Genomic DNA, 15,276 nt, shown 5'->3' with positions numbered 1-15,276 from the left:
AGTTCCAACCCCTGTGATGGTTGAGAATAACACCTTCTTTGACTCTTTGTTCCTCCCATATTTTCTTTCTCATTCATATATAGAATAAGTAATAAATAACATTAAATTACAAGAAAATCATTTTATTGTTTTTATTTTTAATTTAATTTTTTTTTTCGCATATAAGAAAATTAAATATTCAAAAAATGAAGGGAAGACTGAAATTGTAATATTTCATGGTGAGAATGTGACACGTTTGAGGAACTTAAGTTAGAACAATGTAGCAGCGATTTTTCCAGGGACCAAGATAAGCTAAATATTCAAAGAATGAGGCGTGACTTTTGCAGTTGAAATACAAGGCACTCTCGTACTGGATGCCGTGTTCATGGCTGAATTTCTCCACATGTTTTTCTTTTTTGGGTATTAAATATATAGTTCACTTAGCATATATAAGACAAGCTTAATTTTGTATCTTCCCTTACTCCTCTTTTTGTGCTTTCTTATCCTCTTTGTTTGTTCATTTATTTTTAAAATTTTTTTTTACTAATATATTTTATTTCAAATTTGTTTTTCTTTAATTTATTCAGTCTAATTAAGTAATATTAAAACTCAAGCATCAATGGAAAGAATAAATTAATTTAAAGGCAGGAGTAGGAACTGCTCTTCCTCAGTTGAAAAGTACTCACTTATACAGGCTTCCAACAGTCATTAGACTTAGGTGGTGTTTGTTTTTTTACTTAATTCTAAATAGAACCTTAATACTTAATAGTATTAAATATTAGGTTATTTGTTTTTATAGTATTTTATTTCTATTAAGTATTAAAAAGTAAAAAAAACCATTGTGTTATTTTTTCTATTTAGAAAAAGTCACATATTTTGGCTTTTTCTATTTAGTAAAAAGTTTATAATAAGTCATGAAAAAGTAAAAAAACAAACAACCTAAATTCTAAAACTAAATGGTTTTCAGCAAAAAGCCAAAAAAACAAACACCACCTTAGTCAAACATTAATGTTTGGTTCTCGGAAAATTTATGTAGAAAGAAAAAAAAATAAAAAAAAATTTAAATTAATAAATTATTTTTATATGTTTTTTTAAACTCATTTCACTTTATTTCCTCTAATTAAATAATTTTAAAATATATAAATTTTTAATTAATTTTAATTATATTTAATTTTTTTTTAAAAAAAATTATAATGAAATCAAACATAAAAAAATCATTTCCCTTTACATTTTTTTTTATTTCCTTAATACTTTCCGAGAACCAAACATAACCTAATTAATTAAATGAAATAAAATATATATATATTTTTTTCCTTTTCAATGCTAGGTTGCATATACTTACAAGGTCTTCTTTTCAGCACTCAACTTGAGAACTTAGAAAATCTATGGATCCTATCTCCACTTTATACGCAATGCAACCCAATTCACATAGAAAGGAGAAGTACAACTGAAATTTGAGTTGCTTTTGCTTCCTCACTGGGATGGTAACACTTGTAGACAAAGATTTTGGAAAGTAGCTTTGAAAAATAGTTGTGATTATAGTTTTTAAAAACTGTTCTCTGAAGAAAATAAGGACTAGGTCACAATCATAAATTTTGTCATGGTATAATCTATAGACTAATTGTCCATACGTGAAAGACTTTGTCCCCTTTTATTCAGAATATGCTAATACAATTATAAGATGAATCATTCAAAACCTATTCAATTGTTTACATCAAGCACCCAAAGGCAAAGACTTTCTGACGTCTGTGACCTTTCTTCCGCAATATTTTATCACGCAACGAATTATCACTGCTCCACCATCATATCAGTATCGGACTGAGTTCACATTCATCCCATTTCTCATTCCATTACTGGACCGAGTACCTCGAAGCCATTCCTCTCCTACTCAGATTTCACCAAGAGTAAATTCAAAAAAATCCTTATGAGGGTGGGTGGGTGGGGTCCAATGTTTGATATCTGACCAATGATCTCTAAGATCTATCCTTATGTTGAAGGACTCAATTGGCCAAGCAAACTACGACTACTTTCATGTAATAAGGTGGGCAGGGGCTTTTCAACTTTTGCAGCAATTTTAAAAAATAATTATTAAAAATGGTAGTTGGAAAAATATTGATAGATCTACGACAGTTTTTACCATGTGGAATGTGTCTTTTGAAATACATCTTCCATAATTTTTAAAATCATGATACATATTTAAAAGAATTGAATTTAAGTTAAAGGTGTTTCTTGAAAAGACACATTTTACAATTCCAGAAAATTGAGTTTATATTAAAAGTGTCTATTGAAAAAACATTTTTCACAATTCCATAAAATCCAATATGCATTAAAGGTGTCTCTTGAAGAAACACCTTCCATAATTTGACAAATTTAAATGTCTCATGAATTTGATTTTAAAGCTAAAGATGTCTCTTGAAGAGACACATTCTATAATTCAAAAAAAAAAATTCTACAAAGATGTTGTTTGAAGAGACACTTTCCACAATTCCACAAAATCCAATATATATTAAAAATTGTGGAAATAATTTTAAAGCTAAAGATGTCTCTTGAAGAGACACCTTCAACATAAATTCGAAAATTTTCACTATGTATCGAAATTGTGGAAAGTGTCTCTTGAAGAGACACTTTCATTATAAACTTTTTTTTTTTTTTAAATTGTGGAAGGTGTCTCTATAAATAGTGGAAAATTTTGAATTTTGAAGAGACATATTCCACAATTCCCAAAAAATGAAATTATACTAAAGGTATATCTTGAAGAAACACCTTCGATAATTTTAAAAAAATTAGGTTTATACTGAAGAAACACTTTCCACAATTTCTATACACGATGAAAGTTTTTGAATTTATGGTAAAGGTGTTTCCATAATTCCCAAAAAAATGGAATTATGCTCAGACACCTTTCATCATTTTTAAAAAAATTGGGTTTATACTAAAAAAATACACTTTCCACCATAAATTTTGAATTTTGAAAAGACACCTTCCACAATTCCCAAAAAATGGAATTATACTAAAGATGTCTTTTATCTCCTTCCATAATTTTTAAAAAATTGGGTTTATATTGAAGAGACATTTTCCACAATTGTCATACATAGTAGAAAATTTCAAATTTTGAAAATACACATTTCACAATTCCCAAAAAATAGAATTATATTGAAAGTGTCTCTTCAAGAGACACTTTTCACAATTTCCGTACACAATGGAGAATTTCTAATTTATGCTGACCTTCCACAAAAGAAAAAAAAAAATACTATCACTTAATTAGTATTACCTTCTATACAACTAAATGTTTAAAGTTTATCACATGTATACATTATAATCAATATTTTAACATTCAATCCAAAACCAATGAAAACAAGTAAATCGAATATCAATTAAGTCAACACCTTTCCAAAATAGTAACAATGTTATTTTGTGTAAAATAAGTCCACAATAGATAGAATACTATAGAACTTATGTTAAGAAAAAGTAAGTTAATCCAAAATAACACAAGTATAAATATACATTCGAGTATTTATCCAAAATAATGATATGCAAAATACTAACAATATCCAAAATACAAGTCATATGTAGTAACATCTTCAATGTGTACCGCACGAAGGAGTCTTCTTTTTCCGTTGTGGACGTCCATGATATGCATGCTCCACTATTGGCTCTATGGGGCTAACATGTACCCCTCTAGGAGCTCGACAACCACGTCTCCTATCACGTCCTCGACCACGATCATTCTTTTGTCCTTGTTGATCATCATTTGCTATATGAACTAACTCATCATCAACCAATGTAGCCTCTATAGATTGTGGTGATAATGCAACAAGTAGTACTATAGGTGGGGTGGATGACACCTCCATAAGTGTAATAGGAGTCTCCTCAATAGGTGGCAAGCTAATGTCTATCGATGGTGCATCTCTAAGAACATATGTATGCCTAGTCCATTCATGTGCCTAAAAAGAATCAAATAAAAGATATATAAGATTGAATCAAATGAAATTTATTTTAATTTATCAAAATCAATTTAATGTATTAATTTAATACAAGATAAACTATTTAATTTTAACAAATAAAAAGATAGAATATCCATTTTCATATATGATAAATGATTTGAATATTAATTAAATTTAAATATCGCTAATTAAATATAATAATAATAATTGTTTAATTAAAATAATCCAATACTTCATTATGTCCCAAGCCAAACCTAACCCATATTCGATTGGGTTAGTTTCATTGTTTTCTAAACCCAACCCAAATTACACCATCCATAATCTCCAAAATCTTGTTGGATTTGGTTCCAAGTTGCAACCTAGTGAAGAATCCCATTTTGCCCCATGAAATTGAATTTGCCACCGTTGGTAGCATTTCCTTCACTACATTGGCAACAAGCTTCACCCAATGAAGAATCCCATTTTACCCTCTTGAAAAAGGCCCTATTTTCCTTTGCCACTCTCAATCCTCGCAGGTACTGATCTAATCAGGTTATTATTTTTTATTTTTTTTGCAACCCCAGTTTGATTCCCAAGAAAATCCATCCCCCATTCGATTTCCAGGAAAATTCATCCTCGTTTGATTTCTGAGAAAATCCATGCAAAACCCCCAATGAAAACAAAAAAAAAAAATTGTTTTTTTTTTTTTGCTCCATGTGCTTTCTGGATCTATTCTAGGGGTATTTTTGCTTTTGTGACATTGGATGTAAATTTCACGAACCCTAAATCCATGATTTTTGAGCCAGGCTGAAAAACACAATCTTTCCCTACAAATCATGATCAGATTACCAAATAGCATCTTATGTTTTTTTATAAAAAAAAAAAAAAAAATTAGATAGATTTTGTATCCTGTGCATGGGCTGGACTGGTAGGAAATATCAGGAAATTTCCCGAAAATTACTAAAATTTCCTTCGACTGATAATCGGTGACGAATATTGTGTCAGAGTCGGTCGATAAAAAAATGAAAACAAAATTTTCAACTTTCCCACACTTTCTTGGTAACCAAACAGAATCAAAATAAGTTGAACCACAAAAAAAAAAAAAATGAAAACTCTCCATAATTTTTAGTCTACTTGGTTTCATTGTAAAAAAAAAAAAAAAAACGAAAACTTTATTTTTTTTTTTTCAACTTTCCCGCACTTTCTCGGTGACCAAACACAACCACACCACCAAATATAACCACAAAACTTATAGAAAACACCCAAGGGCAATGGTGTCTCAGATCTGCACTTCACTTCCTTCCTGTTGGCGTTGAGGCAAGGATCTCTACTCCATGATCAGTGTGCGAGAAAATGGGTTTTTGGGCAGAAGACAAAATGAGTTTTGAGGCAGAGAAAAAAACGGGCTAGGGGAAATGGGTTTCCACTTCTTTTCAAATATAAAATAGTATTTTTTTTCCACTCTCATCCTTCGTGTTAAAAAGTGCCGTAGAATTGAAATTATTTCCCGAACTATAACATTTTAAAAATTACTTTCCCCAATAGCCCATACATTTATCAAAAGTTTAGTGGGCTGTGGGGAACCTGCAATTAAAGGTCAACCTGTTTTGGTTCTTATCTAACCAATACCTACCCAAAAGAAAAAGGATTCTCAAGGGACCCAGAGACGGGATGATCAACATCAATACAAAGTTTCCAGGCAATTGCGCTACCATCACGACGAACTTTCAATTTCTATGGAGACCAAGACTTTTAATTTACTTGGAAATTATATTTGGGTTCCGAGAACGATGGATACCCATTCTTTCTCTACAAGTATCCATGAATTAATCAATGAGTTGTATTGGCAAGTCTTTCCCATGTGATAATCATCCTTCTCTTTCTGTTGTTTTAAAATTTGTCCATCTCTCCCAGGCTCAGCATGACAGTGGCAGCTACCATTCTTCTTTTGTTGTCTCTTCTACTGGTATACTCCTTGCTTGGCTCCCATGCCCAAACACCTGAAAACATATCCTTGGGATCTGGCCTCACCACCACCACTGATTCAACTTGGCTCTCACCTTCAGGGGATTTTGCATTTGGATTCTATCCCCTTGATAGCGGCCTCTTCCTTCTTGGAATTTGGTTCAATAAAATCCCTGAAGAAACCCTCGTTTGGTCAGCTAATCGAGATAATCCCGCTCCAGAGGGATCCACTATCAACCTAACAGCATCTGGCTATCTCTTGCTGACATACCCCAATGGATCATTAGATCACATCTACGAGGACGCTGCTGCAAGCTCAGCTTCCATGTTAGACAACGGCAACTTTGTCTTATGGAGCTCTGTTTCGAGGGTCCTCTGGCAGAGCTTCGAACATCCAACAGACACCCTCTTACCGGGACAAACGATTCCTGCCGGAGACACCAGGCTTTTCTCCAACACGAATGGAACCGTGGACTACTCAAAGGGAAATTTCCAGCTGGAGGTGCAGTCCGTCGATGGAAATATGGGGCTGTTTGCATTCCGATTCTCAGATAGTGGTTACTGGTGGTCTAATACAACTCAACAGACAAACGTCAGTCTTGTTTTTAACGAGACTACCGCGTCAATGTATATGACCAATTTAACTTCAATCATCTTCCGGATGACTCGAGATGTGCCTACACCAGTTAACATCTACTACCACCGAGCAACCATTGAAGATACTGGGAATTTCCAGCAATACGTTTACAATAAGGTAAATGGCACAGGGTGGAGAAGCATCTGGAGAGCAATTGAAGAACCTTGCACCGTTAATGGTATTTGCGGTGTTTATGGATACTGCACTTCTCCCCGTAATCAAAACGCTACTTGCAGCTGCCTTCCTGGTTATTCTCTTATTGATCCCAATATCCCTTCCAAAGGATGCCGCCCAGATGTTCCTGTGGAACAGTGCGCAAACACCCCATCTGAGACAGAGTATCGTGTAGAAGTGATCGATGATGCTGATATTAAAAACGATATATTTGCAGAGTTGACTCGATTGTATGGTTATGATTTAGATGGATGCATAAAGGCAGTCCAGGATGATTGCTATTGCGTGGCAGCTACGTATACAACCGACAATGTTTGTCGCAAGAAAAGGATTCCTTTCATGAATGCCAGAAAGAGCATCCCTTCTACTACAGGGATAAAGGCCATCATCAAGGTGCCAGTGAAGATAGAGGATCCAATAAAGGGGACAAACAATTCAAGGCCTCAGGTTGTTGTGTTAGTATGCCTTTCAGTAGTCTCCTTTCTAGCTCTACTATTCGCTACAATTATCATCTATCAGAACCTTGTAGTGCCACGATTCGGATTAAGCAAACTAGCTCCAAGTACACAATCAGCAGACATCAACTTGAGGACATTCACATACCAGGAGCTGCATAAAGCGACAGATGGATTCAGAAACAGACTTGGAAGAGGAGCATCAGGGTCAGTTTACAGTGGGACTCTGCGCTTCGAAGATAAGGAGATGGAGATTGCTGTGAAGAAGCTGGAAAGAGTGATTGAACAGGGCGACAGAGAATTTTTGGCTGAGGTAAGGGCAATTGGCCAAACTCATCACAGAAATCTCGTCCGGCTGTTGGGATTCTGTAATGAGCAAAGCCACCGACTTCTGGTCTATGAGTTAATGAAAAATGGACCTCTGTCTAGTTTCCTATTCAGTAAGGGGGAGAAACCCTGCTGGGATCATAGAGCTGAGATAGTGCTTGCAATTGCAAGAGGCCTGCTATATCTGCATGAGGAATGTGAAACTCGGATCATCCACTGTGACATAAAGCCCCAGAATGTGTTACTCGATCAACACTACAATGCTAAGATTGCAGACTTCGGCCTCGCAAAGCTATTGAGGAAAGACCAGACCAGGACAAGCACCAACGCCAGAGGAACAATGGGATACATGGCACCGGAATGGCTCAAATGTGCTCCTGTTACAGCCAAAGTGGATGTCCACAGTTTTGGGGTGATGCTGCTGGAGATTATATGCTGCAGAAGGCACATAGAGTTGGACCGGATTGAGGAAGAGACTGAAGATGATGACCTCATCCTAACAGATTGGGTGCTAAATTGTCTGAGATTGGGAAAGCTAGAGGTGGTGGTGAAGCATGATCCAGAAGTACTGGGTGATTTCAAAAGGTTTGAGAGAATGGCAATGGTGGGGTTATGGTGTGTTAATCCCGACCCAATTCTCCGTCCAACAATGAAGAGGGTGATACAAATGTTAGAAGGAACAATAGAAGCTGGTGTCCCACCCCTGGTCACTGCCCAATCATTATAAAAACTGTGTATTGTTATCATGTTTAAAATAAATTTCATCATACATCGTGTTTCCAAGTCTTGTTTTAACAACCTTCATAATTGAAAATATTCTTTCGATAGTTGTCATTAATATCAGAAATATCGATATTAGACAAATCAATCTATCAATGAGATGATGGGCCTTTGATTTTCTTGTTTCCACCAATCTTGACATGATTCATAGATTCTAGACATATTTTGAAATCTTGGATCATTTGGTAAATTCAATTTCCAATGTTGCAATTGATATCTCAAATGAATTCTTCTTGATCTGTAAAATCTCGAGGATAAAAATATTCTACATTACTGCAAATTTTATTGATGTTAGATGACCTAAAACCATCCTTAGGGTCCAAAGCAGAGCTAAGAGTTAGTAAATTCATTGGGTGAAAAGATTTATACAATAATGTTAGTGAAATCTTTTTGAAATAATAAAATATTATGAATCATTAAATATACTCAAATCCAATGAAAAGATTTATTTTATTCTTCAATTTTGATTGCTTTCAATACCTCAATTTTCTTGCAATAAATTCACTCTCAAATAAACTTTTGTATTTATTCTTTTGTTAAAAATTATTTTCCAAATTTTCTCTTTTTTCTTTATATAATAAAAAACCTTTCAGTTTATAAGTGTTTTTTTTTAGATATATTATGAGTAATTTGGACTTCAAACTGTTGCTAATGTTCTATAATGTATTAATGTATTATCCAAAAACTGTTAATAATAATCTCAATATATAGTTTAAAATTTATTAATTTTAAATTAACTAAGGTTATGTTTGATTCTCGAAAAAATATTAAAGAAAGAAAAACAAATATAATTAAAATTAATTATAAATTTATATATTTTAAAATTATTTAATGTTTATACCATGAATGAAAATAAATTAAATAAGTTTGAAGAAATATATAAAAATAATTTATTAACTTTAAATTTATTTTTTATTTTTCTTTAATTTTTTTTCCTTCTACTTTTTTTCTCTATTTTCTTTTCCTCACATTTTACCTCAAATTTTTGAAGAACCAAACATAGTGTATGTGTTTTATATAAACTACACTTTTATATATGATATATTGTTAGACTTATATATACAAGTGAGAAGTGAGTTTTTTGGATTGAGAAGTCTGAATCAGTTTTGTTGTACTTCGCTCGAGATGTCGGGAGTCAAGTTGTCCAATTAGATCACGGGTGTCGAGCTCCCTAGTGAGTTCATAGGGATCAAGTTGTCTGATTTGCTTGTAGGGGTTGAAGGGGATAGCAACCCTTGGAGATTTTTTTTTTTTTTTTTTAAATGAGATGAATGACGAGTTTACCCTTATTATATATACCATTTTATGTTTTAGGGTTTTTTTTTTTTTTAAAAAAAAAAAGCGTGGTTACAAATGAGAAATGTTTTCAAAAGTTTCACTATTGTAACTCTTTTTGTTCCTTTTGATTATGGATTATTGAGTGTTGATACATTCTGTGGGCGTAGGGATCAATTAATAGTCGAATCATGTTAAAATTTTTATGTTCTTTTTTATTTTTTATTCATGTATGTACGTGATTTGGTTAATAAGGTCATGATACTAGAATTGTGGAAGTTTGGACAATGCTCACTTACTTTGAAAATATAGAAACTCCCTTAACGGTTGCCTTGCCCCTTTACCCTTGCATTTTTAAAAATAAAAAATAAAATAAAATCTTTTTTCACTTTTGCTTATCATTTTATGCCTTTCTTTACACAAATAACAACTTGAACTTGAACTTCACTTTTTTGTGTCATTTTTTTTCCCACTTTTTGAATTATTATTTTATTTTTGGCATTAAATATTGGAACAGCCCACTTAAAACCATGATATGAGGGAATAATAAAATAAATTTATTATTATTTATATTATGATTTTGATTTTCTCTTTCACTATTTTATTTATGCAATTGTGAATTATGAACATTTAAATCTACATCATTTGCATTATATATGATTTGAGTGTATTAGGAATTGTATAGAAGATTTAAGTTACGGATCCCTGACAAGTTGATATTTCTTTACAACTAGTTCATATAAATATGTAATCTATCTTAAATTGTAGTGTATTACCTCATAATTTGAAAAATGATTTGATTTGATCATCAAGATGAGTTTTTTATAGTGAATATGCACTAATGTGTATAATTAGATATATGATATAACCTTTAGTGAGTCATGACATTTGGCATCCGGTGGTCACAACTTCATTAAACTATTATATTGCATGAATTCTTGACTTTAAGAGAGTATTAAAATAATACTAAAGTTTTCTGTGATTTTGACTTACGGATGAAATCTTAAGGTGGTCATATGTTTCCTATTAATTATGTTATTATTGATTAAAGTAGGTAACAACATGTATTCTCAAGATAAACTAGTACCATGATATTTCATGGATTTGAGACAATGTATTCCCTTGAATGATCCTGAGGACATTCTGATAATGATGATAATTCTTTAAGGGGATTTGATATATGTTTTTCGAAAGCTAAAGTATGTACTCAATCAATCACATAATAAAAAGATTTGATACTTAAAAATTGTAGAAGTAATATTAAGAAATTGATAATGTTTACTTTGTTAGATTATAAACACCAATTCAATAGGAATTTGTATATAATTATTATTAGGTCACAGACCTAAATTTTCTGTCTCGATCTAATATCATAAGATTCTAGAGTATAGTTGATTTATGGTAATAGAATGTTGATTCAACTTTAGAATTGAATTTGAACTAATCCAGTATTATTATTATTATTATTATTATTATTTATGGGTCTTTGTAGTTCTCACTCGAACTCATATTTCTTGGTGATACATTATATTTTCATTATCATATACTAGGAATGGCAACGGGGCGGGTTTGGGATGGGTCGCCCCCATCCCAACCCTGCACCATCCCATTTAACTCTTTTTATTTATTTTTATTTTTTATTTTTAAATTACTTTTAAATTTTTTAATTACATTAAAATAAATATATTTTATAAATAATAAAATTATTATATTTTTTATAACTTATTTTATTAAATTTTTTTATTATTATCTATATATTAAAAATAGTAAAATAAAATTTTAAATTAAATTAATTTTAAAATTTAAATTAAATTAATTTTATTTGTACATGGGGCGGGTTAAGGTTAAGGTTAAAAATATTAAAAGTAATAAATTGAAAAGGAAAACAAAAACAAAAATAAATAAATAAAAAGGGGCATACCGAGGAGGGTTAAGGTTAATCCATCTAAACCCATGTGTCCTGAGAAAACATAGTCTTGGAATTTTCAAAAAAAAATTTAGGAAAAATCTATAATTTTCAATTTTTTTGGGGAGACTATTCTTTAGCCAACCTTCGAAAATTACGTTAAAAATTTTAACATAATTTTAAAATTTCTAAAATAATTATTAAAAAAAAAAGGATTAAAAGTATTAGTAATAGTCATATTTATTCATACCATGAGGGTACTAAATGCAAAATGCAAAACATTTGTCAAGACTTACGAAAGTAGCTGAATTTTTCATATTGCCAACAAGAGTAGCATTCTTGTGCATATTCCATCTATGACCTAGTGGGTGCAATTAGGCCAAGACACAGGAGTAGGCGGTTTTGTTTTCAACACAGGATTGTTCTCAAAGAAATTGGTGGGTCGGAGCTCAAATCCACCACTCAATGTTGGCATGACTGGAAAATCTTCTTGGCAAGGAACATGGTGAAATCCTATTGTGTACCACAACACAATGTCTTTGTTTTCAATCTCCCTATTCCTGTGCATATTAGCAAGAAGTTTGGAAATAATTAATACCAATTAACAACCAACCTCTTAAAATGTCGGTAACACAGCTAACAAATTGAACTAGCAAATATATACCTCTGGCTCCAAACAGCTAAGGTGTCATCCCCTCGACTCTGGTCCATATACAACCCTCCTGCCCATTTTTCAGACTTGTTATATGGAGTGATCCAAACATCATACTTCGTGAAGGCACCACGAATTTGCGGGTAGTCATCATCTGACAGAAGCGGACTAGATAATGACCCTGGAATTAGGCGATAACCAACATAGTTCCCAAGCTTGGTTTTCTTATTAGGATTCACCACTATTTGCTCAACTGGCTTCAATCGTAGTTGAATTTGTGCATCAGATTCAGTTTTAGCAGTCTCACTCACAACCGTCCAATAACTCTTCCTCGGTGAACTATTGTCTGTTACTCTCTTTGTTTCCAAATTGGCCTTGACAAAGGAGTTGGCATCCCCATCTACATCGAGATCAAGACGGTATGTGAAGAAGTGATCATGGTTTACACCAATAGCGTTAGGTGCCAACAGTGTGCCATAAACATCCTCCTTTATCTGATCTGTGTGAGTGTATGATACCCCTTTCACTGCCGGTATACCAGTTAACCCCACCTGTGAGAGGCATAAAATGATATATCATTAAAACTACAACTGACCATATCAATGTTAATGTATTAATAGTTTTTCTACCAAGCTTCAAACTTATATGCCCACTCATTTTGGATCTAAAACTTCCAAACCCAAAACATTACTTCGGTAGAATGTTTAACTTTCATATCATTATCTGACGACAATGGTAAGGTGTGTGTAGGCATACTATACCCCAAATTTGATGGAGCCGCTAGGCTTGAATTCCCAATCAAGTATATAGTCATAGTTGGTGAGTGCCACGACCATCCTTACTACTAGGCTCACTTCTGGCCTCACCTCCTTTATCTGAGACAAATACATATGTATATATAATTCCTATTCAATATAAACCATAATTACATGCTAAAAACATTAAAACATGTTGGAAAATTGTTTACCTCTTCTCCTGGAATGTCAGTCTCAGTATGACGCCACATGATTCTTCCTGCTTCTTGTTCATATACGCAAAAAGCATTTGATATACTCATTGGTTTGCCGTCTTGGCTAGCATAATACCCATCCGTGAATACTGCATTCGGAGGGCAATCTAGCATTGGTTGAAGTGGGACTGTGCATATACCCAACCCAAATTCACCTTCATCGAAATAGGTTCTATAGTACCATTCCTCAGTTGGATCCATATATGGTACAAAGAGCTCGGATACGTGTCCTCTATATAACACTTGACGAAATGTGCCCTTCTGGAGATCATAAATTGATGCAAGTGATATGATTAGACCCGCTCGTGCATCAAAGCTTATATGGAAGTCCCAGTTAGCCCACCTACACATAATCAAATTGAACATTCTTATGTAAGGGTGTAGAAATATTGAAGAGTGAGATTCTTTTTAAAGCCCATGACCCATAAGAATTATATAATTTTAAAATTCAAATTAGACCAAATGGTTGGATCAGTTTTATCCTTCGAGTAAGACCAAATTAGAGTAATGATTTTAATTTTATATAATTTTAACAAATAAGAACCTATTTGATCTGTGTGATTCAAAAACAGTTTTTTATTTTTAAAAATAGAAAATTGTTTTTAAAAATACTTAAGATTGTTTAGTTGTTATTTTATGAAAATAATTTTTAAAAATAACCTATTTGGTCATATTTTTTAAATTTGTTTTTAGAAAATATTTTTTTTTAAAACTTGGAAATAGTTTTTTAAAATAAGTTTCAGAAAACATGATCAAATAAACCCTATTTTTTCAAGACATAAGTTAAGTGTATTCTTTTTATATGAAAATATGCTATATTGCTTATTTTTCTTAGAAATTAAACTTAAATATGAACAAGATATTCAATATATATCCAACCGTTTTCATTTATGTTATGTTTAGTTCCTAAAAAATTTAAGGGAAAATGTAAGAGAAAGAAAACAAAAAAGAAAAGTATAATGAAAAAAAATGATAAAAAAATAATAATAAAATATTTTTATTTGTTACTTTAAACTCATTTTATTTATTTTAACTCATTGATATAAAAATTAAATAATTTAAAATTATATAAATTTTAATTATATTTAATTTTTTATATCTTCTGGTGGTAAAAAAAAAAAAAAAAATCATTTTCTTTTATATTTTTTTTCTTTCCTCGTTATTTTCGGAGAAATAAAAGTAAGCCTGTAATATGTTATACGATCTATGCGAGTCACCAAAGCTACTTCTGACTTTTGAGCAGACGTAGCATGAAGTCCATGAATTCACCCAAAACAAAAAAATACAATGAACAATTAAGCTACACAAACCTGACATTGTGCCCATCGATCTTGAATCCAGGTCCATCTGGTGGCATGGCCGACACACCGTTTAGGGGAGGACCAAATGGGGGATTCTGCTTGGACAATCGGCACTCCGTTCCTTCCGCTTCCGGCACCGGAACCATTAATCTGTCATAGTATTCGATTATCTTCATATCATCAAGATCAACTACTATTGTTACCCCTTCTATCGGTCTCATGTATAAATTAGCTGTCCCGTCCGTGTAAAAACACGGTATTTTCAACACTCTTCTGCTCTTATCTTCTCCAAACCACCCCACTGTAAAGGTAGAACAAACAACATCGGATAACTTGAGACTTCTCTTCGTAATTGAAGCTATAAATGGTGGATAAGTTAGAGGCAGTACGGATGCAGCCGTTTGTTCCTCGCTGGTCAGCAAAGGGTAGCCGTGTCCACCGTAGACTTCGTCGGAGATGATGGACTGAGTTGACAAGTCAACGATGATTTCGTGGGTTTGGCTGTGGAGTCGAGTGATAACAAAGGCTCGGCGAGGTGGAGGTGGGGTTGTAGAGTTGGGGTTCGAGAGCCATGAGAGGACGATGGACTTGTCTGGCTCGTCCAGCCCAACATACTGGAAGGTCATGTTGAGGCTGGAGCCAGGGTTCGACCCCTTGACAATGGCTTGAACTTGGTGGAACTCAGATGGGGTTAGAGAGTCTAGTGGGTGGTACTGGCTGTGGCAAGAGACGAAGAAAAGCAAGAAGAGCCCCAGATGCTGTAACAGAGAAGCCATGGCTTTGTGCTAAGCTATTGCTTCGTTGTACCGTTTATACAGATGCTGTAACAGAGAAGTGGCTTTGTGCTAAGCAATTGCTTCGTGGTACCGTTTATAATAGTGGTACGCAGAGAATTC

The 15,276-nt window shown here is 33.0% G+C and overlaps 2 protein-coding genes across 2 annotated transcripts; one reads left to right on the top strand and one right to left on the bottom strand.

The window, feature by feature from the left end:
• Positions 1-5,666: 5,666 nt before the first annotated feature.
• On the top strand, positions 5,667-8,240 carry LOC100254587 (G-type lectin S-receptor-like serine/threonine-protein kinase LECRK4). Its single transcript, XM_002278162.4, has one exon. The coding sequence runs from the start codon at positions 5,821-5,823 to the stop codon at positions 8,182-8,184; it is 2,364 nt and encodes a 787-aa protein (XP_002278198.1). The 5' UTR covers positions 5,667-5,820; the 3' UTR covers positions 8,185-8,240.
• Positions 8,241-11,718: 3,478 nt separating this feature from the next.
• On the bottom strand, positions 11,719-15,194 carry LOC100259696 (amine oxidase [copper-containing] alpha 2, peroxisomal). The gene is made up of 5 exons (XM_002278146.2): positions 14,390-15,194; positions 13,038-13,422; positions 12,832-12,945; positions 12,083-12,621; positions 11,719-11,978 (listed from the first exon to the last, which is right to left on the bottom strand). Exons 1-5 carry the CDS (start codon positions 15,154-15,156, stop codon positions 11,780-11,782), a joined length of 2,004 nt encoding a protein of 667 aa, XP_002278182.1. The 5' UTR covers positions 15,157-15,194; the 3' UTR covers positions 11,719-11,779.
• Between the last annotated feature and the right edge of the window lie 82 nt (positions 15,195-15,276).

This window comes from Vitis vinifera, chromosome 5 (genome assembly GCF_030704535.1).
Source record: "Vitis vinifera cultivar Pinot Noir 40024 chromosome 5, ASM3070453v1".
NCBI lineage: Eukaryota > Viridiplantae > Streptophyta > Magnoliopsida > Vitales > Vitaceae > Vitis > Vitis vinifera.
This window is presented reverse-complemented; position numbering and strand designations above follow the sequence as displayed.

Bases quoted from the DNA above. Each gene is read 5' to 3' on its own strand.
- LOC100254587 (XM_002278162.4), top strand. From the start codon at position 5,821: ATGACAGTGGCAGCTACCATTCTTCTTTTGTTGTCTCTTCTACTGGTA.
- LOC100259696 (XM_002278146.2), bottom strand. From the start codon at position 15,156: ATGGCTTCTCTGTTACAGCATCTGGGGCTCTTCTTGCTTTTCTTCGTC. The intron at 12,946-13,037 runs GTAAACAATTTT...TATTTGTCTCAG, and splicing joins CTGACATTCCAGGAGAAGAG to ATAAAGGAGGTGAGGCCAGA. The intron at 11,979-12,082 runs GTATATATTTGC...TAATATGCACAG, and splicing joins TTAGCTGTTTGGAGCCAGAG to GAATAGGGAGATTGAAAACA.